Source organism: Gasterosteus aculeatus, chromosome 1, assembly GCF_964276395.1.
Source record: "Gasterosteus aculeatus chromosome 1, fGasAcu3.hap1.1, whole genome shotgun sequence".
Lineage (NCBI taxonomy): Eukaryota > Metazoa > Chordata > Actinopteri > Perciformes > Gasterosteidae > Gasterosteus > Gasterosteus aculeatus.
The window spans coordinates 1,665,098-1,692,248 of record NC_135688.1 but is presented as its reverse complement, the minus strand read 5'-3'; the positions used below and the strand labels follow the sequence as shown (position 1 = coordinate 1,692,248).

The following is a 27,151-nucleotide window of genomic DNA, read 5'->3' as shown; positions in this document are numbered from 1 at the left end:
TGTACAGAGATGGAGGCCAAAAAGAATCTCAGACACCAACCACCTCACAAAACATCAGGTACACCAGAGTTTTATTATCCTAAATAAAAGTACATGTCTCATATGTAATAGTTTTTACATTAGCTGTATTTGTGCTGCCTCCTGTCACCACGTGACGATGATTTACATGAAAACATTGAAGGAGTTTCAAGACCAAATGTGAAAAGATTCTAGAAACTAGCGTTTGTGACACGAAGACACTTTTAACAATAAATAAAAAAACAAATCACTGAGAACAATACAAAATTCAAGAAGAAAAAAAAACAATAACTGCAATTAAAATGGGATAGCAGTAGTAGAAGTGTTTCCTCAGTGACAGCCCACACCTAATATTTCAGAACGCAAGAGGACCCAACGGGAACAAGCAAGAAGGCTTCGTCCCCGAAACGAACCCTGCGACGCGTCCAATAAAAATAACATAAAAGCTGCTGTAGTGGAGTTCAAATGAAGTAGGTTGATACAATTGCTTTACAATAGTGAGCGATTATTGAGAGCAAATTTTATTTGGAAGCCCGTGTCTTGATTTTGCCCGTCGGGCGGTTTCTGGGTACGGCGGGAACTTCGAATGCTCTTTTTACACGAAGGAGATCTGCAGAGGAGGACAACAAAACAAGTTTTATTAAAACATAAACCAATTTACAAATGACCACTGACGGCGGGACGGTGACGCTCACCCGCTGGAGCCGATCAGTTGCCGTCGTCAATAGCGCCCAAACCTTTACAGTCCCCGTTCACCCTCATCTGGGGGAGACAAATGAAACAAATATCTGTTAGCAACAAATTCCGGATTTGCTTCATTCAACTTGTTAAGAATGAGAATTGTTTAACTTTATGACTAACTTCCTCATGTTACGACAGTTACTGTTACGATTTTCATGTCACTTCCTTTTAAATCTTGTTGTATTACAAAATACGTCCCGTCTAAGTGTTCAGGGTAATATTTGTATTCTAGGGCTAATTTCTCTGCACCGTTCATTTGATTAGGTCTGTCGCATGAGATTGTCCTCAGTCATTTCCGTGTGATGGACTCTCAATCAACTTAATGGTCTATTTGACGAAATGGATCAGAATTTAAGACTCCAGCGCCCCCGTGACCCCGTGTGCAGGATAAGCGGTTTGCAGATGGATGGATCAGAATTTACTTGAATAATAGTTGAAACAAGGCACATTGTGATGAAGCTGCATTCTCTCTAAAGGCCACCAGGTGGAGAACTTCCTTTCACTGGTACGATACGGCGGCGTGCATATTCAAGGGGCGACTCGACCTCGACCACGTCTTGTCCACATTCCAGTAACAAAGAAGCAGTACGTGCCAACAGCGCGTACTTTGTACCAGGTATTTAAAGTAAAAGCAAAAAACCACAAATAGCGGCGTGGAAGCAATGCGAGTAATCTGGAGTCACCTCATCCAGCTCCTTCTTGGTCTCCTCCTCCATGCGCCGTATGTCGTCCATCGACAGGTCGTACCACCTGTCGATCCAGCAGAACAGCTGTCTGTGGAAGTGGGTGAAGAGACGCCTCTCGAACTGCAGACGGGTGTGATTTGAGTAAAATCAGGCGTGAGGACACGGTATAATAATGATATTTGCATTTATGTTAATGGTCCACAGGGAGGTCATGTATCTAAAGGCAAACCGTACCTTCTGAATCATGTTTTCCACGGTGCCCTGGATTGCAAACCACTTGAATTCGACGGTGACGAGCTTATAGGCGCACATGCGAGGGCAGTCGGGGTTATCGGCGAGTTCTTTCTGCAGGGACACGGATGCAGAGAAAGAGATAAAGACACAATGTCTCCGGTGTTTTAATGGTCCTGGATCTGAAGCGAGCGGCACCTTCCAGTTGGGCCCCAGAGGCCCCCTGCCGGTCTTCTGTGACTTAAAGATGGCCGGGTCGTGATCTTTGTTGTATTCCTGCAGGACGGATGAAAGAAGCAGCAGGTTTTATAGGTGAATGTTTGACGTCATCGTTAGGGAGTTTTATTTAGTAAATCTTTCGATCCCTCCTGGCTCACTAACACCATAAAACGTACCTTTGGGTTTATGCAACTGCTGTCAGCAATATCAATGTCAACTATTGTCCTTTTATCCAGTTGGCTTTTGTCCAGTCCGTGTACCTGCAGCGAGGAAAAATCAAATATCAGACATACAAGAAAAATTAGGGTTTCACCAGAGAGCACTAACGGGCCTCATTGTCCATTGTGATCATTGATCATTGTGGTAATATTACCCAGTCTAACGGCATCAAGCAGAAGTAAATTAAATCACTAAATTTATTTTTCTATCAAATCAACTCTCTTCAATGTTACTAACATTAAAGTTTTGCCAATATGAAATAACGTGTTCATACAGAATAAAGTCACGTAAATTCCCCTGTAATGGAGGTTTACAACCTGCACGTAGGGTAAAGAGAGTGACCCCTACGGGTCACATGACCCCCTACGGGTCACATGACTTACGTTTTCCTGCTCCCCCATATCCGGCTTGTGCCAGGTCTCGATGGTCAGGGTGAACTTCTCCTTCATGTAGACATTCTGCGAGATAAGGGTTGCATTAGTTTGTACATGTTAGTTAGTGCCACGATATAATAGTTATAAAACAGTAAAGTAAATACACTTACTGTGATGACTGAACCAGAGGAAACGCGTCGGCGGTGGAAGGAGAAGAGAGACAAAGCTTGAGATGATACACAGATTCACAACGGTACAAAAACCCACCTTTGTGCAACCGAGCCGCTTTGTTGTTGTTGTGTATAAGAAGTGGACGTCGTCATGGTGACTTTTTAGAATTCTTCCCCCTTAGCTGTGTGCAGAGACTAGAAGTTTCGTCCATTCCACAGCCGGGGTTCCCTGCACAGCAGAGTCACCCAGCGCATGCAACGTTGCATGGAGGTGTGTGTGTGTGTGTGTGTGTGTGTGTGTGTGTGTGTGTGTGTGTGACGTTGCATGGCGTTGCTTCTGGGACTCACCCGTTTTACAGTACGGATACGCATTCCACGCCTCCTCCTCGACCACCAGGGAACCTTTGGGCGCCAGCTTAGCGAGGATATCCGGCACTTTGCTGCAGGGACACAAACCCCAAGTGAGCAACGCACAAAATGTTTTGCATAAAAATGCTTGTTGAAAAGAGATTTCTTTTCTTCCTCTCGTACTTTTATTCCTTTAAATTTCTAAAAGGTAACGACTTGATTCCGTTTAAGCGTATTTCGTCTAAAACATTGTTGCACGATGAGAGTTTATTTGTTCGATGGTTTTTAATTCTTCACGGGATGAAGTCTTTTTCCTAAAATCCTGCTTTTGACTTTAAAAGGGTCATTTTTAAGTGACTTTTACCAACCCGAGTTAGCGCGACGCCAACCGGAAACAGTGTTTAAACTAGATCCCTTTTAACAAACTCCCATTTCATGTATCCTGATGTTTAAGGACTACTTGTGCAAACTGGAGGAAAGTAACAAAGAGGTTGAATATTTGATATCTAATCTACCCAGATGTTGATTTTGTGAAGGGTTTTAAAATGGGCCTTTCTCTGTCCTTAAACCGGGCTCACCTCTTCAGGTGGTAGATCTTGTGGGTGTACTGTCCCGTCTCTCCGTCCTTCTCGTAGGGCTCATTGCGGATCACCTCCACCCCTTCTCCTCCACCCGTCTCACTCTTGCTGGCCTCCGCTACCGCGTACAGCTGACCCACTTGGTACTGGGGGGGGGGGGGGGGGGGGGGAGGAGCGTTAACACAACACGTTACATCGATGTCGGAGGGACACACTCGGTCAGCGGGTAGAAAAGGTCCTAACGGGGGGGACAGAAAATCCACCTTTATGTTTTTCTGTGAGGATGAAAGAAGTCGTGATTCTCTTCGTCATTCCACTGGTCAGAAGAGCCTCTGGTGGTGTTTCACCAGTGAACTCCTCACCAGATGAACTGTCAGCTATAATAATCCTGATGATTTTATTAAATTCTTGTGTCTTTTCCTTAACGTAGCTTGTTGCCGAATTTACTATAGTTACTATTTACTATTGTTACGTTTGCGTCCTGTTTTTCCTGCTCCTTTATTTCTTCTTCTACCTCACTTACCTTTTTAGTGTTGTTTTTGTGTTGTCTTGGTGAGGTCGTGTATGGTTAGCAGTTATGTACTATTTTTTAATATAATTACATTAAATGAAAAGCAGGAAATAGCTTTTACATTGGTTAAGAAGTGGATGGCTTGTGGCAATTTAGAACACAGATTTAGAATCAGTGTGTTGTGACACGAGTCGGTCTCCTCTCGCTTCCTCTTCCTCCCCCCCGACATGTGAACCTTTCCTGAGTCACTTTAAAGGGCTGCGCCGCAGGACAGAGTGACTCACTGGGCCAGTCCAACTGGCCCAAACACACACAAACACACTTTAAGGAGTCGCCCAAAGTGTCACTACGATGTTGAAACAGTGAACGTTCTCCGAGACGTGAATTTGAAGTAACTGAGCGTCCCGATTTCGTTCTGTCGCACGTTGGTCCATTGAGTTCTGCTGGAGAAACGGGACTCGTCTTAAAGGAACAGCGTGCCATTTATTGTGGGAGCAAATGGCAGGAATGAGATTCTCAAAGCTTCAATCTGCAACTCCGCCACCAGATGGCGCCCCATCACACGCTGGACCCTTTAAAGCAGGGGTCTCAAACTCATTCCAGGTGCGGGCCAGATGCGGCCCACTTCGACCGAACCCCCCCCCTTTTCGGCGGCAGGCCGCACCGGACCCCCCCCCAGTGAGACCCCTGCTTTAAAGCACTTAGAAATACAGATGTTTGGACACCATCTGAGCATACGGAGTATTGACCCGAGCGTTGCGTTGCCAGGTTTGGCTAACGTTAGCCACTGGCCGCTAGCGCCTACTGAGCATGTGCAACTCTCAGCACAGATGAGGAAGAAGCGCGGATACGTTCGATCACTTTGTTACACTATTCGGGAGAGAATTGTGGCATTTACTGGATCATGTTGATTTAAAATGTGATCTGCTGTTTGGGAGGTTTTTGGGAGCTTGTGGATGCCGCTGCGAGCAGCGACTCGGGAATGTGGTTCGTCGGGAACAACCAGCGAGTGTCCTCGTCGCGGGAAAAGGACGGGGACGCAAGAAAATCGGGCTGCACGCGACGCGGTTTAACTTGTCCACGTCGTGCGGACTTGCACACAAAGACGAGGTGGGGGAGCGAACGTCTAAACGCTTTCTGCGTCTAGATGTCACGCCGCTGGGGTGTGCGAGTATCAGAGAGTTGCATTGTGGGAAATGTGGGATCCAGTGTTTTTTTCCGTCCTTTACTTTTCAAATCTTACGCTTTTCGACCCTCCCTGACTATTAAAACCACCCGTTTAAATGGATTAATACCGTGCGTGACACGTAGAATCACAGGGTTATGTAGTCGGCACACGTGTCACAACTTCTCTCTGCCTCTTTGTTCCAGCTCGCTGGTTCAATTATGACACAACTACCTCGGCGAGGGGCCCAAGGAGGAAAGCCGGTCGTGCGGGTGATTAAGCGGCTTAATGAAACACTGCGTCGTGTTAGGAAACGAAAAAACTAAAAACAAAGAGCACAGTATCGAGGGGAAAACTCGCGTGGATTAAAAGGGGGGCGTGACCTTAAAGGGATTTAGGAAAGTCAACGAAGAGCCTGACGGGTCTCCTGAACTTCTGGATGTCGTCACGGACGTCGATAGTCTGGAGAAGCTCTACAATCCCGTAGGATTCATTTGATGAGCAAAGTAAACGTGCTTAATGTCACTAAAGGGAGAATGTAAAAGCTGATGCTTTAACACGTATCACTTATTGGACACAAAAGCGTCCCCTGCTTTATGGTCATTTACTAAACAGAAGAAGAAGTAGAGTCATTTTCTCATAGACATCTATGGGAAATAAACCCTCATGAAAATGGATATTAACCAACTAACTCTGAAACCTTCACATGACAAAGTTAAATCAAACGGGTCCTTACCTCCTCCACTGAAATGGGCAGGACAATTCGGCTGGAGGACACAAAAAAAGAAGACGTTAGGGACAGACGTCAGCCATCTTCTTATCAATCGATTCAGGATCAATAGGAACCACTGAATGACTAAAGAGTTAGTGATTTCATTTTGGTACACCAGTAGGTATATTCAATAGGAGCGGTATTACAGGTTGTATATATATAATTAAATGCAGCATAATGAAACACACCCTGTTAATGATTGGATTGGCCACCCAACCCAAAGCCAGGACGACGCCACGCGGCTGTCAGAGCCCGTCGGGTCGGTTTGATTTCAACGTGCAGAAGAAGCCGGACTGACCAGAGTGTGTTTGGCCCCTCAGCTCATGACCCGTTATCACAGGAACAAGAGGAAATTACTAATCTGCAATCAAGTCTGAGGGCGAACAAATAAACTCGACCCCCCCGGGACGTTGTGGTGGAAAACCCGAGTGTGTGTTATTAGTGTGTGTTTGTACTTTGTCTTGATACAAAAGCAGATTAATTGCCACCTGTTGCCAGTCCAGCAGGCCCTGAATATTTCATCAGAACAGATCAGAGTGAAAGAGGAGCTTTCCAGGCACCAACTCGCTGACTGCTGGGTTGAAAAAGATACCAGTAAAGTGCAGAGAGAGAGAACATGTATCATTGAAGACATTAGTCTTATTTTACAAGCGGTTTCTTTTAATGCGCGTACGATGATGTGTCTCAGTTAACCATTTAATGCACTTTGCACCTCAGCCGGCCGACGGCTTCCTGCTGGATGTTGTTCCAGCTGTGCGTGTGACATTAGTCACATCTCCGTCAAACAAGATGGACATTATTTAAACGCGTGGCTGTATCAATCAGAATTGCTTAAATATTCGCCATGCTTTTAAAAAAAAAAATGGCCAATTACAACCTGGCGTTCATTCAAACGTCACACAGGTGACCAATGAAACGCGAATTTATACCTCAGTCGATATCTCAAAGAATAAATAAAACCCAGTGGAATTAAAACGAAAAGTTCCAGCGTTGCGGGCGTTTCTTCCCTCGCTGCCGGACTCCAGCGCGACGACCGCAGACTTTAACGCCGCTCGGAAGCGAGCGCGAACCGCTCAAATAGAACCCCGACCTCCATTAAAGTTCACTGACGCTGCCGTTTCAAACACTCGGCCGAACACACACCGGCCGAAATGACTCCCACTCCCGGTGCCATCCTGTCGTACTAGAGACGTGCGCATACGTCCACTCACGAACCCATAAACTCTCAATTTAGATCATTTTAAACGGAGTTCGGCGGGACCGTCGGCGGAGTTCTGACTCATTTCCTCTGGTGGACAAAAAAAAAAGCCCACAACTAAACCCCGAGTTAGACAAAGTGACACACTCACAACTCCTTGATGAGCATGTTGACTGCGCCTCCGTCCGAACCACAGCAGCGCGGGAGAGAAGAGCCTCTTTGCAGCCGGTAAAAAGACGTTCATTCACCGCTCGACGCTTTTACGCTCCAGCGGAGGTTTCTTCCTGGAAGATGCCACAGGGGGCGGGGCTTCGGGACAGGGGGAAAGGGGGGCGTAGACAACCCCACCTTTAGTTTCAGGTAACGCTGACGTCACGTTTTTAGTGTTACTCTTACAAAGCTGTTGTAGGTAGTTTTAGTAGTACCACTGCTGTTATTCCTACTTACTTACAATAACATGAATCATAATTTAAAACAGGAAAATAAATAATAATATGATATATTAGCGGTTTGACTATTAGGTCAAACATCAAACATTCCCTTCAGTGTGGCAAAAAAGAATCACGCGCCTTTATTTAATCGTGCCTAGTGGGGAGATATGATTCTATCTGACGTGAGTCTTTGGCCCAAACTCGTTCTTCTCCACAATGGAAGCTGCGCGTCGAACCGGTCGAGGCAGAAAATACGTCCGCGGTGGTTATTGGGCTCGACCGGTTTCTCTCCTCTGAGGGAGCGGTCGCCCGACCTGTCACACCTTCAAACTGTCACTGTGTCACTGGATGGGTTGTTACAGGGAGAGTCTGACCTCTGCTGCTCTGAGGAAAGAATTCTCGAGAATCTACGACATCATCGTTTAAAATAATATTCAAAAAGCACATTATACAAATTGTGGTGTTTATTTTGCTTTGTATATTGATCTTTTTTTGAAATGTCCATGATAGTGGCTATACTGTGGTGCAAGACCAAAAAACAAATATACAACATAAGATCATGAAAATACACATTCCCGTAAACATGAGCAGGAAGGGCATAAAGAAAAAAGAAGCAAAAAAGGTAGAAATCAAAGATACAAGGGTACATGCATTTCCCATCATCAGAGAACACGCCATTAATCAATAAATCCATCGATGGAACAAACTACTGCAGAATCTTTCCTACTGGAGGAGGCCGGGCTCAGCTGAGGCCCTTAAGGTGAAGAAAAGTGTCCATCAGTTTTGAGGGAATTCATTTTTTTTTGTCTTTAACTGAGCAAGGTGAAGACGTCATCACCCACGATTTATAGCTTCAGGGTGAAGTACAGCATCAGAGGTGGTCTCTGTTCAACAGCGTCGGTGATGAATCCGTCGTTTTTTATATTAAACGACAAACGTAAGGCAAAAAAGAAATAAACTGAAGATTTGTGCTTTTGCTTTTGTACTTTTGTGTATATTCTAAACACAAAACAAACATTGATGTAATTTCTCAGCCGCAAACCATTTATTTCTTTTCCTTGTTTTTTCCCCGAAAAATGACAATCGTCTCTGTATCGTAAAAATAAAGTGTGACTAAAATCTGTTAAAAAAAGGACGTCAGGGTTCAATTTCTGACAGAAAGTATTGATAAAAAAAAATAATGGATGCACTTGAGATCTGAGAGAGACAACAATGTAAACGTTCTATCAATAAAAAGAGAACTACAGTATCAGAGGAGGGTTTACTGATAATTCAACGTTTTGGTCGTAGGGTTTGGTGTCGGATGAAGATCAATAACTGCCGTGCTGCATTGTGATGGTGGCTATAGTTTAGTCCAGTTGCTTCACTTGTTTAAACACGTTTGAATAATCACTGCCGAGCTTTCTCTCCACAGGGGGAGGGGCTATGTTTGAACCGAGAGACAAGACTCCGCCCCCTGCTGTCCGTGCACATCTAAAGGCAATATAATAAACATGCAAAGCATGAATCTTTGTTTTCTTCTTAAAATATGTTGGGCTCTTAAAAAAATAACCGCGCCTCTCCGGTGTATTGAATTAAAAAAAAAATCTACAGTCTACATTCTTTTAATGGTGCCAGCTAGCGGCCTTCTCTGCTTACTACGACATCTGGAGCGCTAAAGTGCATCGTGTGCATTAGTTTCATCCCGGGGGGGGGGTGGGACGAGGGGGGGGGCATCTTGTCTCTCAGCCCTGATGTATGACGTCGTATTCAGATGGATGAAAGCGATAGATGAGTGGATGAATGGATGAGTGGATGAATGGATGAGTGGATGGGGGGAGGGGTGGAGGGGTGGAGGGCTCCTCCCATCTTCTGCACACATAGAGGCACTCTGAGGGTCATGGCTGTCTTTGGAAGTGCCTCTGTGAGTCACAACAGGTAAGCGCTATTGATGTTTCCTCGAGATGCCGCCGTCTTTAACCATCTTCACGTCCGCAGGAGGCAGATTCACGTTTAGCCGCCGGGGCCGCTGGTCATTGCTGAGGAATAATAAAAAAACGAAAGTGGAGAACCTGACTTGAGTCTTGGGGGCCGAGGAGGAGCGGCTCCTGCGAGTTGTGTTTAGCGGCGATTTGTCGCCACTTACAGCGCAAATGCAAAAAACACCTAAACATTTGTTGCGATTTGAAACAGCACCTTTCACGTTTGTTGTGTCGATTTAGAAATACAGCAACACAAGTTGAAGCGATTGTGTTGCCCCGGCAACCTCACAGAAGCACTTATTGCTGTGACCGGAATCGAGACTCCCTGACAGAACGCGCCGGTATCCGTTTACTCCCAAAGATTTGCCAACGGTGACGGCCACATGCCTCCGAGGACAACGAAAGAAGAAAGAGACATAGAAAAAGGTGAGTGTGTGTCTGAGCGGTAAAACGGGAAGCAGAGGTCATCATGCAGTGTTGTGTTATCCTCTCACACACACACACACACACACGTCCCAGATGCTACACATACTGCTGTCCGGGGATTCGTGCTGTTCCTTTTGTCTCCCGGGAGGACATTTGAGTCCTTTGAGAAACTGGAGGTCGTCGTGGTTACCGAAGCTGTCTTCTCGTCAAGTTCATCGTCACAGAGAAATACGGATGACGGCGAGGGAAGAGAAGATGTGTAGAGGAGTCATTCTATATAGTATATGCGTGTGAAATAAAAACAAAAAGTCCGCCACCGCCGCTTTCTCCCCCCCCCTCAGTTTGGCGATGCGTTCGAGGGGAGCAGGAGCTCCGAGCGCCAGTGTGTCACAGTGTGCGGCGTTGGGGAGGGCGAGGCCCGCTTGTCATAGTGGCGCGTAGAGTCGTATCCAACAAAATAAACACTGGCAGTAACGATGGCGTGAGTGAAGCCCCCCCCTCCCTCCCTAGGCGGCCCCTCCAGGTCTCAGACGAAGGCCTCGGCCTTGGAGCCGTCGTTTATCTTGGCGTAGATCTTGGGGTCCTCGTCGCGCTCGTCCCGCAGGCGCTGCAGGTGGCGGCTGTGGCACATGAGGTAGAGCGGGAGGCAGAATCCCAGCATGCTCAGCACCAGCAGGCCCACGTTGACCTGAGGAAGCAACGACGGGGGGGGGGGGGGGGGTCAGAGCGGCGCCGCGACTCGTTCAACATGAAAACCAACATGGTCATCAGGGGAGGCAGCTCACCCAGAGGGGGTCCCCCTCCAGGGGTCCCACCATGGCCATGAAGAGGGGCTGCTGGAGCAGAGCGAACAGGGCGCTGATCAGGGACTGCATCCCCGTCAGGCTGCCGAACTGAGAGGACGGGTACCTGCGAGGGACAAACCAGGTTTCATGGAAGTGACCAATCTGTCTTTGGTCTAAACAGGAGCTCAGAGCGACCTCCCAGCGACCTCCCGGCGACCTCCCGGTGTCATCCACACTCACACAGCAGCGTAGAGGCCTCCGACCGCCGAGTGGATGAAGCCTCTGACGATCGTGTGCAGGATGAAGGACAGAATCTGAAGAACAGAAGACGAAGTAGAGAAAAAAATAATAACTTTTCATTAAGGAAAGGCACTAAAAGGGGTAAAAAAAAGTGTCCTCATTTGCGTATCCCAAAAACATTGGATTTTTTAACGTGGCTTCTCAAGTTCAGATGTCCGTTCAGTAAATATATGAAAATGTATCACACATAAAACCTCATTTACGTGTTCAAACAACTACTTGAGGAATAAATAAGACGCAATGCCTCTGCCGTCCATCAGGGGTCCCTGCAGGACCGAGTGACACCAGGAGCTGCATTGCCATGTGAGTCGGCCCTGCCTGAACATTATGTTCAGATGAAGGCACACGCCTGGAATGAGCTGTCCTCCCGCTTCGTGGGCGTACCTGAAGCGGCAGGTTCGGCACGATGCAGCTGACCCCGAAGCCGACCAGCAGCAGGTTGGTGAAGACGAAGGCCCTGGTGGCGTTGGTGATCTTCTGGATGTGTTTGTCGGGAGGACGGGGCTGACCCGGCTCCCTGTTCGCAGCAGAATAAAAATTTAAGTCCTGTGTTTTTTCCTTCCGGGTGCGTGTGCGTGTGTTTTTTCTTTCGGTGTTTTTCGGCGCTCACCTCTTGGCGCCCTTGGCGCCGTCCTCCTCGCAGTCTTTGAGCTTCCAGTCCATGACGTAGCCGATCACGGGGGAGGTGATCAGGCACAGCAGCTGGAGCACGCCGAAGATGGAGGTGTAGACGCTCACTGAGAGACACGCAAACAACAACGGTCATTCCCTTTCTAACGTTTCACAAAGGGGGTCGACTCTCAAATGAAGAAACAAGCAAAACAGAAAGTGGACAGACGGTTGAGGAGCATCTGAAGGGGTTAGATCTTTTTAAGTTACAAGCCTAGAGGTCTCTTACCCACGTGCATCTTCTCCACTGCAACAGCAGCAAGAAGCAGCGTAACCAGGAAGAGACAGAGCAGGAGAGAGAGAGAGACAACAGGCGACGAGGCGGTTTAGCTGAGCGGGAAGAAGCAGCTGAAGGAGGATTTGTTAGAGAGGACCAGCAGGGAAGTCCCGGCACGTATATGTGGTTAGATGTTAACCGTATCACCTGTGTTGAGGTCTCCGTCCGACAGCGACTCCAGGATGGTGTTCATGGCCCCCATGTAGAAGATGAGGCGCAGCTGGGTCACGCACATGGTGATGAGGCTCAGCAGGAAGATGGGGCTGAAGATGCTCTTCATGAAGGACTGAGCTGAGGAGGAAGTGACGAGAGGGGACGACGGCGTTACGGATCAGAGCTGAGGTCACCGAGCTCGAAGGGCCTGAACTTTTTTAAGCATGTATATAAATGAGCTTTATTTTTAAGGAAAGCGTCCTGCCCCGGAGAAGGTCCACTGTCATCCAAACATCTCGGTCGCCGTGGCAACGAGCAGCTGCGGGACTCAGCTCAGGAAGGTGGCTTTGTGGGGAGGGGTTGATCATTAATGGAAGTCGTGAGTGCAAACAGAAACGCGGGACGGACCAGTCGGTGGTCGTCAGGTTGACAGGTCTGTTACTCGCATGACGGGCTTCCACCTTTATTCAGGGAACAGGTCTCCTCACCTTGGTGCTGGCGGCCAAACGTGAGGAGATGAGTTATCATCAGTGGTTCTAAATATTTCGTTCGAGAGTCGGCGGCGCAAAGTCGTAGCTAAAATGCTCGATTATGTCTTGTTTTATTTTAAATCCAAGCAATCAATAAAATAAAAAAAAGACTGGCACGAAATGTAGTTCACATCACAAACTAGCACAAGGGTTGTGTGTGTTACTGACGATGGGATAAAAAAATGTAAAATCAGGTGCTCTGAGGAACGTTCAAAGCTGCAAACACATCAGTATGACGGCGTGTTGGGCCATTGTTGGTAAAAAAAATTAAAATAAATAATGTACAGTTACGGAAAGAGTGACAACATAGCGTTTCTTTCATGGGAAAAACACCTAAAACAACATAGTGTTTTGTCACGGCGTGTTAGGGACGTGTTGCCATCTCAGAGAATGTCAAAAGGTTTTTTCTCATTAATTTGCAAGTGAAAATTTTTCACTGAATACTCCCCCCCCCCCACCTCCCCCCTCTGCCCTCTTTCCTCCTCTTTTGTTTACCTAAAAATGAGCCGTCGTAAATTGGAGCGGGATGGGAGGTGAGCCGGGTTTGTGTTTGTACTACGGGCCTTTAAAGCTCCGGAAAGACGGAACATCTCCAGCTGTTGTGAAACCAACCATGTAGGTCCTGACTTTACGCACAGACAGACACACACACACACAGACACGTAAACCAGATGACACTTGACCTTACGAACCACAACGACCAGAACCCGTCACACGGCCCAATTGCTACCAAAGTGACCAGACCCCCCCCAGCAGGGAGTCCCTGACCCGGGGGGTCAAAGAGCCAGGAGGCCCCTGAGGAGCGTGGGCTGTGAAGGGGGGGGGACTTAAGACTTACTCTCCTCCTTGGCCTTGGACTTCTCCTCCAGGTCCACGGTGGAGAGGCACAGCTTGTTGGCCTCCTGCGAGGCCAGGTCGGTGGGCTGCTGCTGCTGCTGCTTCATGGAGTGGCCCACGCTGAGGCGCCGTCCCACCGTGGTCACCTGCCGGTAGAACTGCTTCCCCGTGATCTTGTGGTCGAAGCCCAGCCAGCTGAACTTGATCTTCACCCTGGAGGATCGTGTGGAAGGAGAAGGGAAGGAGGTGGAACATGGCTCGACGTTAACGAAGGTTAAAGCTCTTGTGTTCTGATCGGGCAAAAAAAATGTTTTGAAAAGCTAAATAGGGAAATAAATTGGATTATTATCTGGGACAATGAAATACTTTACGGTTAAAATACTTTACTTTAGTCGCCAATCCCTCAAATGTTCCCCGTCGAGCTCAAGCTAACGCTAGCTTAACGCCATTCTGGAGCTCATCTTAACGTTAGCTTAACGTTAGCTTAATGCCTTAATGCCTTAATGCCTCAGTTCTGTTTGGCTAAAAAAAACAAAGCAAACCGCGCTGCAACGTTTGGAACAAAACTGAACTAAAATCAGATCAAATACAAAAAAAGTTATTGGTTTACATTTCGCTTCTTAAAAGATTCACAGTGACGTCTCAGGCCTTACTTCAACGAGAAGCTAACAGCTAATCAACTGAGCATTATCAATATGAAATAAGATATTAGAAAAGGGAATTATGACTTTAATTTACTCTTATGACTAAGACTAACTTTAATACATTATTAATGCCCAAAAATGGTTTAATCAAAGCAAATATTTATTATATAATATATATATATATATGATTGTTTCCTTATCATGTGTGTTTTTATTAAAATAATAACTATGACTACTGCAAATTTTTTAACATTGTGGACAAGAAGAAGACTGAACATGGAAAAAGGTCAAATGTAAGGAGGAGCTTTTCTCAGCTGAAAAAGAGTAAAAGGGGAAAAAGACCGAAGGAAACAAAGGATCCAGACAATTGAGAGCAAAGCCAGTTGATCATCAGGGTTTAGAGTATTTCCCGTCTTCAGGCCTCCGCTGCGTAACGCTGGGATTTACTGTGTGTGTGTGAAACGCTGTGGAGAACGAAAGCTGTCTGATCTCAGAGAGAATCCCTCCGCGAGGTCAGCCGCTTGCATCGCGATGGCTGCTTCTCTGTGATAGCTGGAGGCCACAGGAACATCTGCGTGTGCGTGTGTGTGTGTGTGTGGGGGTCTTCGTCTTACGTGTAGTCCATGTCCTCTGGACCTGGGAAGGGCTCCAGAGGCCAGTTGACGAAGCAGTTGAAGAAGACGAGGCAGGCGCAGGAGGCCCAGACCAGCAGGATGATGATGAAGGTGGCACCCAGGTCGTAGATCACCTACCGAAACAAGTTGACGGGGACCAAAGCGAGTAAATACTTTTTGGGGGGATGGTTCCAGAATCGTCTGATGCTGTTTTTTTTTGCGTGGATCAACCGTTACCTTGATGCCGGGGAAGGTGACCGCGGAGGAGGCGTAGGACCCAATCATCAGAGCGATGAAGGTCGACCTGAGGTCTCCGAACATGTTGGGGAGCTGCGGAGACAGAACAGGTACCAATGGGCCCTTTTAGGTTATGTAAATCTAAAAGTTAATTCATAAGCAATTAAATATACCTTTGCTCGATTTGGTACAATCCTGCCTTTATTACCTCACAGCTCATTATGGCCAAGAATAGAAAACAAGATGGATAATGAAACAGACCATACAGCTTCCCCTGACTCTAAATGGACCTTAATTTACTAAATGAACATCATGCTGTATTGAAGAAGACTTGAAACTAGAGATTGAGACCATAAATTCACGTTTACAATGTTCACTGAGGGAATAAATCAATAGTCGTTTTCCCATAGACGTCTATGGGAGCAGAGGGGCGATAGTGGCGGCCGCTACGGATGCCGCGTTAACGTATGAAGCATCGGCTTTCAGCCTCGGAGGACGCCGTCTGCGTGGATCGCGTCCTACAAGAGGAAACCAGGAACGGAACAACTGTCTGTTTATGGTTGAAATCTTTTCCCCGTAATCCGCCAGAACCCACAAGATGACTCAATGTCAAAAGAAGTCGCGGCAGATTGCTTCACGCTGTTGCCTTTTGGCTCGCGGCCTTAAAGTACACCCTGTACCGCCGCTCAAACTGTTCCCGGCGGAGCGGGAGCAGAGACGGAGGAGTCTTGTTGCGTAACGGGGGCCTCGACTTGAGACCAGAGCGGCGCTGCACTCCCGTCAACACGGAGCGCCGCACTCATCGTCTGCGTCACGTTTCGTTTTGCACATGAAGCTTTTACGGATCACCAGCAGGGGTGAGACGGGTCCAACAGGCGATACATTGTCACCAGGCGTAAATATCCCTTTTCCATTGTCCTCATTTGGCCTCATCCGGCTGCCGTGCTCTCCATGGGGGGGCAAAGGGGTGGGAGGGGGGGGGGGCAGCTTGTTAGGCAGCTGGCTGAACCCTCCGTGGATTAATTGGACCAAAGGTGAGCTGCGGAAAAAGAATTTCTACGTCATGCGAAATAACAAGGGCCTCCGCTCTTCTTTCCCTCCGCGGCAGCGCTGAACTGGAAGAGTCCAGCCATGACACTCGACACAGGGGGGTGACCTCGGCCCCCCGTAGGAGGAGAGGCCCCCGACGTGGTCACATCCAGGGCCTTTGATGTGCCGAGTCAACGGGTTCACTTCCTCGTCCGGCGGCTCTCACGTACGCTCTGGTAAGAGACGCTTCGATAGCGGAAAAAAAGTACAACGAAGCAGCGCGTTTATGGTCGCCGAGCGACAGCGGGAGGGAAATGGCGCAATTGCGGCGTGACGCGTCTGTCACAAATAGCCGAGTTGGTAAAAGGTCCACTGATATGTATCTGGGGATCATTCAAGGACAGCCGATGTGTTTTTAAAGAGGCCTGAAATCTACGTTAAATATTTTGCAGCCAAATCAATTTTTTGCTGCTTCTCACACACACACACACACACACTTTGCCAGGTTGTTCTTCTGCTTTAACGCCAGACTGTCCAGCAGCACTTGATTTCAGATGGAGCTCCTGTTGCAGACCCTCCTGTCCCTGTTTAACTCGCTGGCCGGACTCCCGGTGGACCAACCAGCCCTCCGCCTGCTGTTTCCACTTTAAATAAAAGGTCAAAGAACCCTGGAGTCGTGTGATCGCACTTGGGTCCACACACAAACCGCTATAGCGGGAATACGAGATGTGATTTACAGTTATTTAAATCTCCTCGTTCACGTTTGATTCATTTCCTTTTGCCCTCTGGCAGTTTTGAAGACATTAAATCAAAAAGCTTGAAGTCCCCATGAGAGCAAACAAGGCTCAAGGGACTTTATAAAAATGACTCATGAACATTCAACTTGAATGTACACTAGTTACGTTAATGTTAATGTAGCTCTAGGTTGTGTAATGTTCTCAATTAGATATCCAGTGCATGATAACACAGAACTCCCAGTACTTGTGGAACTCAATTTAAAATAGAATCAAAACTAAAATCTGTGCAGAACCAAAGGAATGGAATTCAAATGAGTCACTTCCTAAATTCTGTTGTGTTTCTCACACTAAACTTGGTCAACCAGATTCATCTGGAAACACCACTGCTGACGCGGGCGACAACGTTGACTGTTGAGTACGAGAAACGACATCCTCAAAGCTGACGTGATCAGCGCCAGATTCAAAAAACAACACAAACGTCCTGCCCGGTCCTCGCTGAGCGTTAGACTTTAGAGCGATTACGTCACTCTGGGAGTTTCTGTCACCAAGGAAACCAAATAAACAACTCACGGCGCGGCGCGGTGCCAGAATGACCAACGAAGAAGTGGGGTCGGGTGCAGCGCCGGGGGGAGGAGCCGGCGAGAGGCCGATCGCAGTGTTCTTGTGTGCACAGTTGATAACAAATCCGTCGAGGACAAATAATCCGCGGTGGCGTTTACGCGTCAGCGGACACACAACCAGCAGAGGAGAAAGATACGGGAGATGCAAACACCTTCGACCCCGTGCATCCATTGGTCCACACGACCTGCCGGCTCTCTGCGCTCTCAGGCGCTCACAGACGGGCCCAATGTTTGGACAGCCACCGAGCTTCAGAGCAGTCACCTGGAGGAAAGAGAGCAGGGAGGCGCAGGTGGACGAATCCGTTTGAACAGTATCCGGGGAAGTCAGTGTTTAACTCAGTCAACCACTGTTTCCACTGACATTTGTTCTCAACCTGCCGGCCAAACCTTTTCCAAACCTTTTCCTTTCTTCGGCCAAACTTAAACACATTAACGGCCAAACAGCTCCTGAGCAACCAGCCAGAAGCTGAGCGGCGTCATGAAGCTACGGCTTCCCTCGCGACCATGTCGCCGCCCGTTAATGCCTCTGAAAAGGTGCTTGGCGTCGGGGCTTTGAGGCCAGTTGAAACTTGCAGATGACCACGTGACCCACTTACACACGTGAGACGCTGGTGTTTGGTATTTGAGCTTCAGGCCAGACTCAAATTATGTTCTACAGTCTGTCCTGTTTTCACCGCTCGTCCCCTCGCTGGGCTCAGGTTTATTTAATAATGTTAAAGAATGACAAAAAAGTTTCCGCGATCATTTAAGAACCCTAAAAATCCCCAGTTGCACTTTTTTCCTGCGAATGAAGGCGTCTTTTTAACCGAAGTCAGAGTTTCCCCTGAGACGTGCGTCCCCGCTGCAGGTGTTGTGTAAGTCACTCGGGACAAAGTGCTGAGCGTAGAAAAGGGAAGTGGAAATGACCGAGAGCAGAGGGAGAAAACCCGCTGAGCCTAAAGAGCAGACGAGTGGTCGGGGGAGAAAGAGGAAACTTTGGGAGGAAAGAACAGAAATGAAAGAAGGAAGAGGGGCTTTTTTTTTTTTTTTGCTGCAGCAAGTGGAATATTTATCTGCCCCGGCGACAGGACCATAGAGAACCAGCGTGGACCGGTCCTGTCCCGTGAGGACTCGCCCCAGTGGGCAAACACTTATATATAGAGGAGACCCCCAAAATGTGCAGACCTCTGCACATCTGTATGGGCCCATTCAGCGACGGCAGCCGCTTCGCTCAAATCTTACGCCGCTTGACCTTTGGCCTCCTTTTTCCCCTCGTTTCATCAGAAAACACAGTGTACTTTCTCCGCCTGCAGCAGGAACACAACAGGAACAAAGCCTCCGCCTGTCTGCTCTCGTCCCCCCACCGAGCAGAGCGCACACGAATCAAACACGCTCATGGAACCAGGGGGGAGAAAATGGGACTATACGCCCCAAAAAGATGGGGGGGGGGGGACACACACACACATCTGTACACATTACAGAAACCACTTAAGACCACAGCAGCGGTTCGGACCGGGTGACCGAAAACCAGGAAGCAGAGGAGGGTCCAACACGTGCCAACGAGACGAGAACAAGAGGAGGGGCTTCAAGTGCGCCTGTGGGTGTGTAGATATACACACACACACACACACATATATATATATATATGTGTGTGTGTGTGTGTGTGTGAGCTCAAGGACGTTAAGCAAGGAAGTAACATGAAGCTGTTTACAGAACGAGATGTAGAGCAGCGAGGGAATCAAACACCTCCTCCTCTTCCTCCCCCTCCTCCTCCTCCCCCTCCTCCCCTTCCTCCTCCCCCTCCTCCTCCTCCTCCTCCTCCTCCTCCTCCGAGATAAGAAGGAGAAGCAGTCAAACTGTGCTCTAAGTGCTCATTAGAGGGAGCAGGGAAGGAAGCACGGAGGAGGAGGAGGAGGAGGAGGAGGAGGAGGACAGGAACCCCGGAGGGGGGGTCACCCCGACCCCGGGGACCTTCAATCACCCGGAAATAAAAATACTCCATGTGTCTATAATAAGTGTCTTTTCCTAAACCGGAATAAGTCCATTTGTTGCTTAAACCAAACTAGGCTGTTTCCTGTGAAGAAGTTTATTTTCACTCATTTACGTCCTTCTCATCGCCACGGTTTCAGTATTACGTATATATTATATATATATATATATATATATATATATATTATTTTATTTCATACATATTATATTATGTTTATGAATATTTCATGTTTTTGTCGCGATCACGTTAACTTGCATTCATTTGCTTTTGACTCACTTGAACTTTAAACTTCCATCCACACACACAAACGCACACCCAAACACAGACACACTACACACGCACACACAAACACACACCCACGGGTAAACACACACACACCCAAACACAGACACACTACACACGCACACACAAACACACACCCACAGGTAAACACACACACACACACAAACGCACACCCAAACACAGACACACTACACACACACACAAACACACACCCACAGGTAAACACACACACACACTACACACACACACACAAACGCACACCCAAACACAGACACACTACACACACACACACAAACACACACCCACGGGTAAACACACACACACTACACACACACACACACACAAACGCACACCCAAACACAGACACACTACACACACACACAAACACACACCCACAGGTAAACACACACACACTACACACACACACACACACAAACGCACACCCAAACACACACACGGTTTGCGGTGCAAACTAAACGTCAGTTGAGGCCCACAGACAAGGCTCACACCAGTGTGTGTATGTGTGTTCGCGGGCATGTGTGGGTGTGTATGTGCGTGGGTGGGTGGATGTGTGTGCAGTGCATTATGGGTGTGAAGACACACACACGCACACTTCCTGTTTGTCTCTCGTGTCTCTCGGTATGTTTTGTACACATGTGCATCGAAGGAGTATTTTGAAACATCCTGCATTTTGTTCTCCAAATAAATAACTGACAAGCAGCTTTAATTTGAAAAAAAACCAAAGCGGCGATGTAACCTTGGTGACGCTTTAATACTCACAGTCAGAGAGGTGAAGGTCATGCACATGCCTCCGAACCCGTTCATGGCCAAAGCGAAGAAGATCAGGATGGACAGATCTGGAGAAGAAGGATGAGATCAGTGACCCGCTCACGCTGCTCACGCTGAGGCCTGACCTGATGACATCATACGTACTGTTGGGGTCATTGGCGCCGTAGGCGATGAGGAGGCAGGAGAAGGCGAAGCAGGCACTAGGAACGCACGCAGCAACTCATTAGAAACAAACACGCACAAAAACACGACGGTAAAAGAAGAGGAGGATTCCCGTTCTCCTCACCTGCCCAGAAGTCGTAGCTTCCGCGGGCCGTATTTGTCCATGACGATGCCCATGGGCAGAGTGATGGCGGACAGCAGGAAGGAGCCCACGGTGAAGGCCAGGTTCAGCATCTCGTCCTGGTCCTTGCAGATGGGCCACCCGTTCATCTCCAGGTACTCCTCCGAGTCGGACGGCGCGGACGTGGACGCGTCGGAGAGGTTGGAGGCGGAGCCGTTCTCTGCGAGAGAGAAAAACTCTTTATTGTGCTACAGGTGATGAGTTCATAATGATAAACATCAGCATGTTGTGAGGATGGTAGCAAGCTGCTGTTAGCATTTAGCATCGCTGATGACGATGAAACGAAATGCTTATTTTTAACTACAAGCTACAAGGTCCTTTCTGATGTGGCCTTATGAGGTGAGACCTGAACCACGTCCCCCCCCCCCCCTTCAGAAAGCCAGCAGACTCATTAAAAGGTCTCGTAAACCGACCGGAGGGAAAACAACACAACACAATGTGCAGCAGGCGCCCAGTTACGGTCCCAACTGAACCCCTGCGGGGGGGAAGGGGAACGCTCAGTAACACCCCCCCCCCGGCCACCAAATCTCTGGTAAACACAGTCAACTGAGTTCACACAGAGTCTATTTCCATCCATCTGCTCCATTAGACCCGTTGCCTCCGGTATCAACCGGCTCCCTGGACGTCTAACAGACCTTTGACGGAGCCGTAATGACCGGTGGGCTTCTGTTAAAGGTCATTCAGCTCCGACATTCAGCTACACGACAACAAGCAGCTAAAGCGGAACGCCAGCTGCTCTCCTCAGCCAACCCATCACCTTAGTTTTGCTTGTCAGCCTGCAAACACGTGTGATAAGAGGACCAGCAAACGTTCCTTCATCTCATCAAGCCGTCCAACCGAGGTGGAGATGAACGTCTGCTGAACAGCACAGCAGCTTGGTGCCCAAACGTCTGCTCCTCGGGCTGACTGCTGGACCGGGAGAAGGAAAGCAGCAGCAGCATCCGACCCCCCCCCCCCCCCGGCTCCTCGCTGCTGACTAAGCAAACTACTGCAGTGAAAACCACCACCCGATCGATGAGGGGAGAGCCGGGCCGCCCACACGGTGTTCACCGGGCGTCTCCAACACCACAAAACACGTTGCTGTTTAAACATGTTCTCAGGGTTCCTCTCTGCATGTTTTCCTTCCTTAAAGTGGAAAACTCCTCCAGTCAGCTGTCTGAATGATTGGCAGGACGCACCAGCTGATGCACCGTGAGGGTCACAAGGAAACACGGAGCCACTCGGGGGATTAAGAAGTGAGAACGTTCACAGAAACCGGCTTCATGTCAGAGGAGAATCCCTGTGAGAGTCATCGCTCACGAGTGAGACGAGAGGGACGAGGGGGACGATGACAGCTGTCTCTTTACTGCAGTGTGACAAACACGCACACGCATGTGGTTCAACCGGATGAGTTTCACTAAAAGGGCACGAAAAGCCACGGGAACAGAAACTCTTCGGCGAGATGAACTCGGGTGACACATCGATGCTCCTTTCTTCTCCACTGCGCCGAACGTTTCCCCGCCTCGTGGTGAAGGCAGACGCCAGGAGAAGTGGGACCGTTTTGTCCTGAATCCAGACACACAAAAAAAACAAATAGCTGACTCGGCAGCACTCAGCGGGTCAGCGCGGAAGAAGCTGAGTCACCGGCGAAAGTCTCCCGAAGTTAATCGGATGAACCAGCTATAATAAAACATGGATGGATTATCAGCTTTAAACAACGCTGCGTCCACGACGGACGGGATGGACGGGCGCATGTCCCACGCATGTGCGGTAACATCCACGAGAGGCTTTCGGGACTCATTCCATCGCTCTGCGTCGCTTCCATGTGAAAATGAGCTTCGGGCGAATCCGCCTCGTCCTCCCCGGGTTTCATCTTTACGAGCGGGAAGCAATTTTTTTATTTTCATGAAGATGCAAAGTAACGCCGTGTGTCTGAGCGCGGCTCCCTGCTTTGATCCAGCACAGTGATGGAATATTATTAAATATGGAGCTTAATGTTCCTGCTGGCATGTCGACTTATTCAGTCCAAAAGAAGAGGATCCGTAACAATATTGTTGCAGGTTTCTTTTTTTTTAACGATGGAAAACAAACGGCCTTCTGTAGAACTGTTTGTGTTTCCTTGAATCTCCATAACTCCAGCAGGCCGTCTCAGCCAAAACATGACACAAGAGGTGCTTCCGTGAAGTCGTCTCGTCAAAAGGCCCCGAGAGTGCAGTTTAGAACGCAGTCACTCATGTGATCACTGTGTTATTACATACAGTAAGTTCCTAAGTGCTTCCACAGGAAGGAGGACATGTCAGCTGCTGGCTCAGTAATTAGTTTTCAGTTCGCCGTCGGATATTTTTTCCACATGAAAATGTGAAGTCAGGACCACAGTCGTGTGATGGTGAACTTGGCTTTAGCTTTGAGCGATACGCATTGCTGCTAGTAATGTATTATTTATTTTTTAATCTTCATTAAAGGTGAATATTATATACAATATGTATCAGACACACGTAACAGGTAACCAAGGGCAACAACGCTCTCATCCAAGTTGAGCCCGTTTGAGTCAAAGATGAACGCTAGTTTAAGACGTCATGGCTTTAAACTGTTGTGATGGTTGATGCCAATTGACGTTTTTACTGAGTAAATTATTTTTTAAGTCGGGAAATTGGCCTCGGTAGTAAAAGTGGGCGTGTCACAAACGCTCACAGCTAGCATCCAATCACATTTAGCCCCGCCCAGATTCTACGGTTCAACCAATCAAATCACGCTGGGTGGGACTAAGAGTACGAACTAGTGATGGGAAGTTCGGATCTTTTTACCGACTCGGTTCTTTGAATCTCCTCCGGTAAAATGAACGAATCTTTTTTTGAGAGCACTTGTTACTCTCGAGTCCTTGTAAGGATTTGTTCACGAACGACACATCACTAGTACGAACCCCTCCCGGGTGTGTAGAGTGTATGGAAATACTATCTGGAGGTGCAGTCAGAGAGAGGCGAGACCTCTGGAGCTACGTTAGCTGCTACTAGCACCCCAATGTCCGAGCGACCTGTCGGCAGTCCGAGTTGCATTGTGGGAATTGTCGGTGGCCGGTTTACATATTGCCGGTATAAAGGGGACTCACTCGGCCCCTCGCACATGTAGGAGTAGAAGCCCTCCGACTTGAGCATGATGAGCAGCGACCCCCAGCCCAGCAGCACGGCGGAGAACAGCAGGTTCTCGATGACCGCCGTCACCGCCATCCACCAGCGGCGGGAGAAGGCCGTGGCCAGCGTGGGAGCCATGTCGGCTGGGGGGGAGGCGGCGTGTCACTGGTCCTCCTGGCTGGCAGGCCGCTGCAGCCTGGAACACAAGACGGGAGGGTCAGCTGTTCACAATGATGACAAATAACTTCCTGATATGATATTATGATGTTTTATCAAAAAACTGTTTCTAAAATGTGTTCTTATAACGGAGTGCAAAGCTACTTAAAATTCCCTCTTTGTTTCATAACAAACATCTGACTACTAAAGCGGATTCTTGTTCCAATCAGAAGCTTTCTGATTTCGATGGCGCCTAAATCATAAACATGTCTTTGTTGTTGTCTGGTGATGAGGAGGAGGAGGATGCTGGAGGTCTAGAGGAAGAGGACTCCCACAAAAAGAAAAACAGCTGAAGCCTTTAACTTGCATAAGTAACCCCTCCTATGAGTATGTTTTTAATCCCGCCCCCCCTGTGTATCTGATTGGCTGGGGGGATTGTCGGCTCTCCTCCTACTGGCTACCGGGACATTGGTCGCGCAGCAGCTGCACGTGAGGTTAATGTTGGTTTCACGTCCTATGGGGTGAAATAGTTTCGGGGCCTTCGTTGGCCAAAAATAGTGTATTAGCTGGACTTTAAAACAAGAACATAAACGACAGTTATGCTGTAAATATCATATCCATGAACTAAAAACAATCTAAATTTAGATATGAAGAAATCACAGATTTAAAAAAATACGTGTACCCGAGGTCAAATTAGTGTTTTAACAATTTTCCAACGGGTCACGATTTTACCCGCCTCTCCCCCGCTGCACGAAAACACGCGCGCAAACGTCCCACTCTTTAAGCGGTTGTCTGTCGAGTGCAAACAAACAAGAGCCGAATTGGTCCGGAACAAAGTGTACTAGATGTGAAATCCGACAGCCAGTGAACGCATCGCGAGCCCCCAGCCGGCTCGAACCGGCGCGGCGCGAGATCCGATCTGAGGCGTCGCTCAACCGGCGGCGCTCGCGCTGCTCTGCCCGTGACGCGCTGCGGTGCGCAGCGACGAGATAAAGGCCCCGGATAGAACAATAAATACGAATAAAAATATTAAGAAGAAAGTCATGAATCATAGTGTAAAGTAAAATGGCGTCTCACTGTATTGCAATGGCACATATGTATAACTTATGTAAAATAAGTGAGCAAATGGCACCACGTCTTTACACGTGACCTGGTTCTAAAATACAAATGATTCGCAGGTGTTTTTCTTCGTATGTTGTTCACAGGTAATGACTGTGGGATAAATTAGTAACGCGGTGTTGTTTGTGTCTGGAGACGAAGTTGATGCCGCTCATCGATCCTCATCACTGACGGCCATCGAATATAAAGGCGTGACAACAGGAACCGGACTTCACCGGGACGCTTTCACGAGTCCATTGGACGAGAAGACAAAGTCATCTAACGGTGAATGAGGAGAGGCGGCGGAACTGGTCTCAACTGGACTGAAACCATCCGCACAACCCCCCCCCCCCAACCCAAATCTGCATCCCAGGATGGAAGAGGTGAAGCTAGCGAGCACACAATGTCATGTTTCCGGTTACTCCTTTCAGAATAAAAGAACTTCATTACTTGGTTTTGTGAGAAATAATTATGTATCTGGATGTAGATGTATGGGAGACGCTAAATGAAATACAAACTGGCTGTAAATCATTGTGTGAACTATAAACGGCCATATTTGCCATTCTTTGAACAAAGAAAAATGTATTGGGTATGAGAAAGCAACTGCGGGTTTTCAGACTGATTTTCTTTGCCTTTTATTCTGAAGACATTAGCTGCCCTGTTCCGGAAGTAGACGCGTAGTTTCTCGGTGGCTTGACGCGTGAGGCGCTCAGCTGTTCAGCATCAACAACAGAATTGGGGAATTACCATCGTTGATGGTTTGAGACAAAGACTGTTCACGTAAAACCCAAAACACGGCAACGAAAAACACCGCGCACACGCACGCCCCCCCACACACACACCCTTCGACCGCTTCTGTGACGTCAGAGCCGCTTTTATTCCAGAATATTAAATCATAACTTTCACGCAGCTTTTCGTGAACGCGCTCGTGCGGGGCAAAAACAAAAGGGGAAACGGAAGATAAATGACTGAAATAAATGGTAACAACTCGTCTGACCTGAACATCTGAGCAGGTTTTATTCATTTATTTACAGCAAATGTGCACAATGTTAAAGACCAGAGGGGGAATGAGTCATTCTACGAACATCAGCGATGGGATTAAAGTTGATCGGAGTGATGGAGGCTGCTGCGGCTCCAGTTTCCCGTGCAGCCGATAAAGAAAACAACAACACAGAAAGAGGAGGAGAAGAAGGAGAGAAAGGAGAAGAAGGAGAAGAAGGAGAAGTCTCTGCACCGGCCGCAGAGATGTAACATGGTGCTGCCCGCTGAATGAACGCAGTCCTCCACAGGAGCATCCTCGCAGCGGACCTACCTGAGTCTGGATCCAGGGAGGGAGGGACGGGACAACAGGGCCGCCCGGTCCTCTGTCGAATGTCCCACAAATGTCCCTCGATGAGAAAAAATGAAAACAAAGAAACACAGAATACAGCTGCGTCTTTTTTGGGGGTGTCTTTGACTCACACTTTCTCACCCTTCTCTCCCTCCTGTCTCCCTCATTGCCGGAGGTTTATAGCGGCGGAGTCGCGCACACAAACAACCGCGCCGGCTGATTGGTCCGCGGCTGAGCTAGAGACCGACCGCAGCCAATCACAGCGGGGTCGTGTTGTTCCATAATGTTCATACCAATATATATGTGTATATATATAATATATATATGTACATACATATATGTATATATGCATATATGTAATATATTTATATATATATATACATATGTGTGTGTGTGTGTGTGTGTGTGTGTGTGTGTGTGAGGAAGGGGCCAGTTCACGTCTGAACGGTTATTATGGGATAGAAGTTGCAAACAAAAACAATGAATCTAATATGATTATGTAATTATGTAATCCAAAAAATAAAATACCAGCCAATGAAACTACAGGGCTAAAATTAATGTATAATATGAACTCCTAATATTAATACAACAAATTAG

At 48.0% G+C, this 27,151-nt stretch overlaps 2 protein-coding genes across 3 annotated transcripts; both read right to left on the bottom strand.

Moving 5' to 3' along the window:
- Nucleotides 1-54: 54 nt before the first annotated feature.
- Nucleotides 55-7,560, bottom strand: LOC120816948 (phosphatidylinositol transfer protein beta isoform). Its single transcript, XM_040172645.2, has 12 exons — nucleotides 7,382-7,560; nucleotides 5,997-6,027; nucleotides 3,585-3,730; nucleotides 3,007-3,098; nucleotides 2,659-2,666; nucleotides 2,498-2,572; nucleotides 2,072-2,155; nucleotides 1,875-1,952; nucleotides 1,680-1,790; nucleotides 1,443-1,565; nucleotides 714-780; nucleotides 55-628 (listed from the first exon to the last, which is right to left on the bottom strand). The coding sequence occupies exons 1-11, from the start codon at nucleotides 7,396-7,398 to the stop codon at nucleotides 727-729; spliced, it is 819 nt and encodes a 272-aa protein (XP_040028579.1). The 5' UTR covers nucleotides 7,399-7,560; the 3' UTR covers nucleotides 55-628; nucleotides 714-726.
- A 547-nt stretch (nucleotides 7,561-8,107) lies between these two features.
- Nucleotides 8,108-26,731, bottom strand: LOC120816943 (large neutral amino acids transporter small subunit 4-like). 2 transcript variants are annotated; one of them, XM_040172632.2, is made up of 15 exons: nucleotides 26,537-26,731; nucleotides 23,949-24,166; nucleotides 20,807-21,023; nucleotides 20,665-20,720; nucleotides 20,512-20,588; nucleotides 15,095-15,187; nucleotides 14,858-14,991; nucleotides 13,601-13,812; nucleotides 12,227-12,370; nucleotides 12,032-12,049; nucleotides 11,744-11,870; nucleotides 11,518-11,650; nucleotides 11,074-11,147; nucleotides 10,834-10,957; nucleotides 8,108-10,736 (listed from the first exon to the last, which is right to left on the bottom strand). In XM_040172632.2, exons 2-15 carry the CDS (start codon nucleotides 24,106-24,108, stop codon nucleotides 10,575-10,577), a joined length of 1,731 nt encoding a protein of 576 aa, XP_040028566.2. In that variant the 5' UTR covers nucleotides 24,109-24,166; nucleotides 26,537-26,731; the 3' UTR covers nucleotides 8,108-10,574. The 2 variants fall into 2 exon arrangements, with proteins under 2 accessions (XP_040028566.2, XP_077962920.1); XM_078106794.1 differs by lacking the exon at nucleotides 12,032-12,049.
- Between the last annotated feature and the right edge of the window lie 420 nt (nucleotides 26,732-27,151).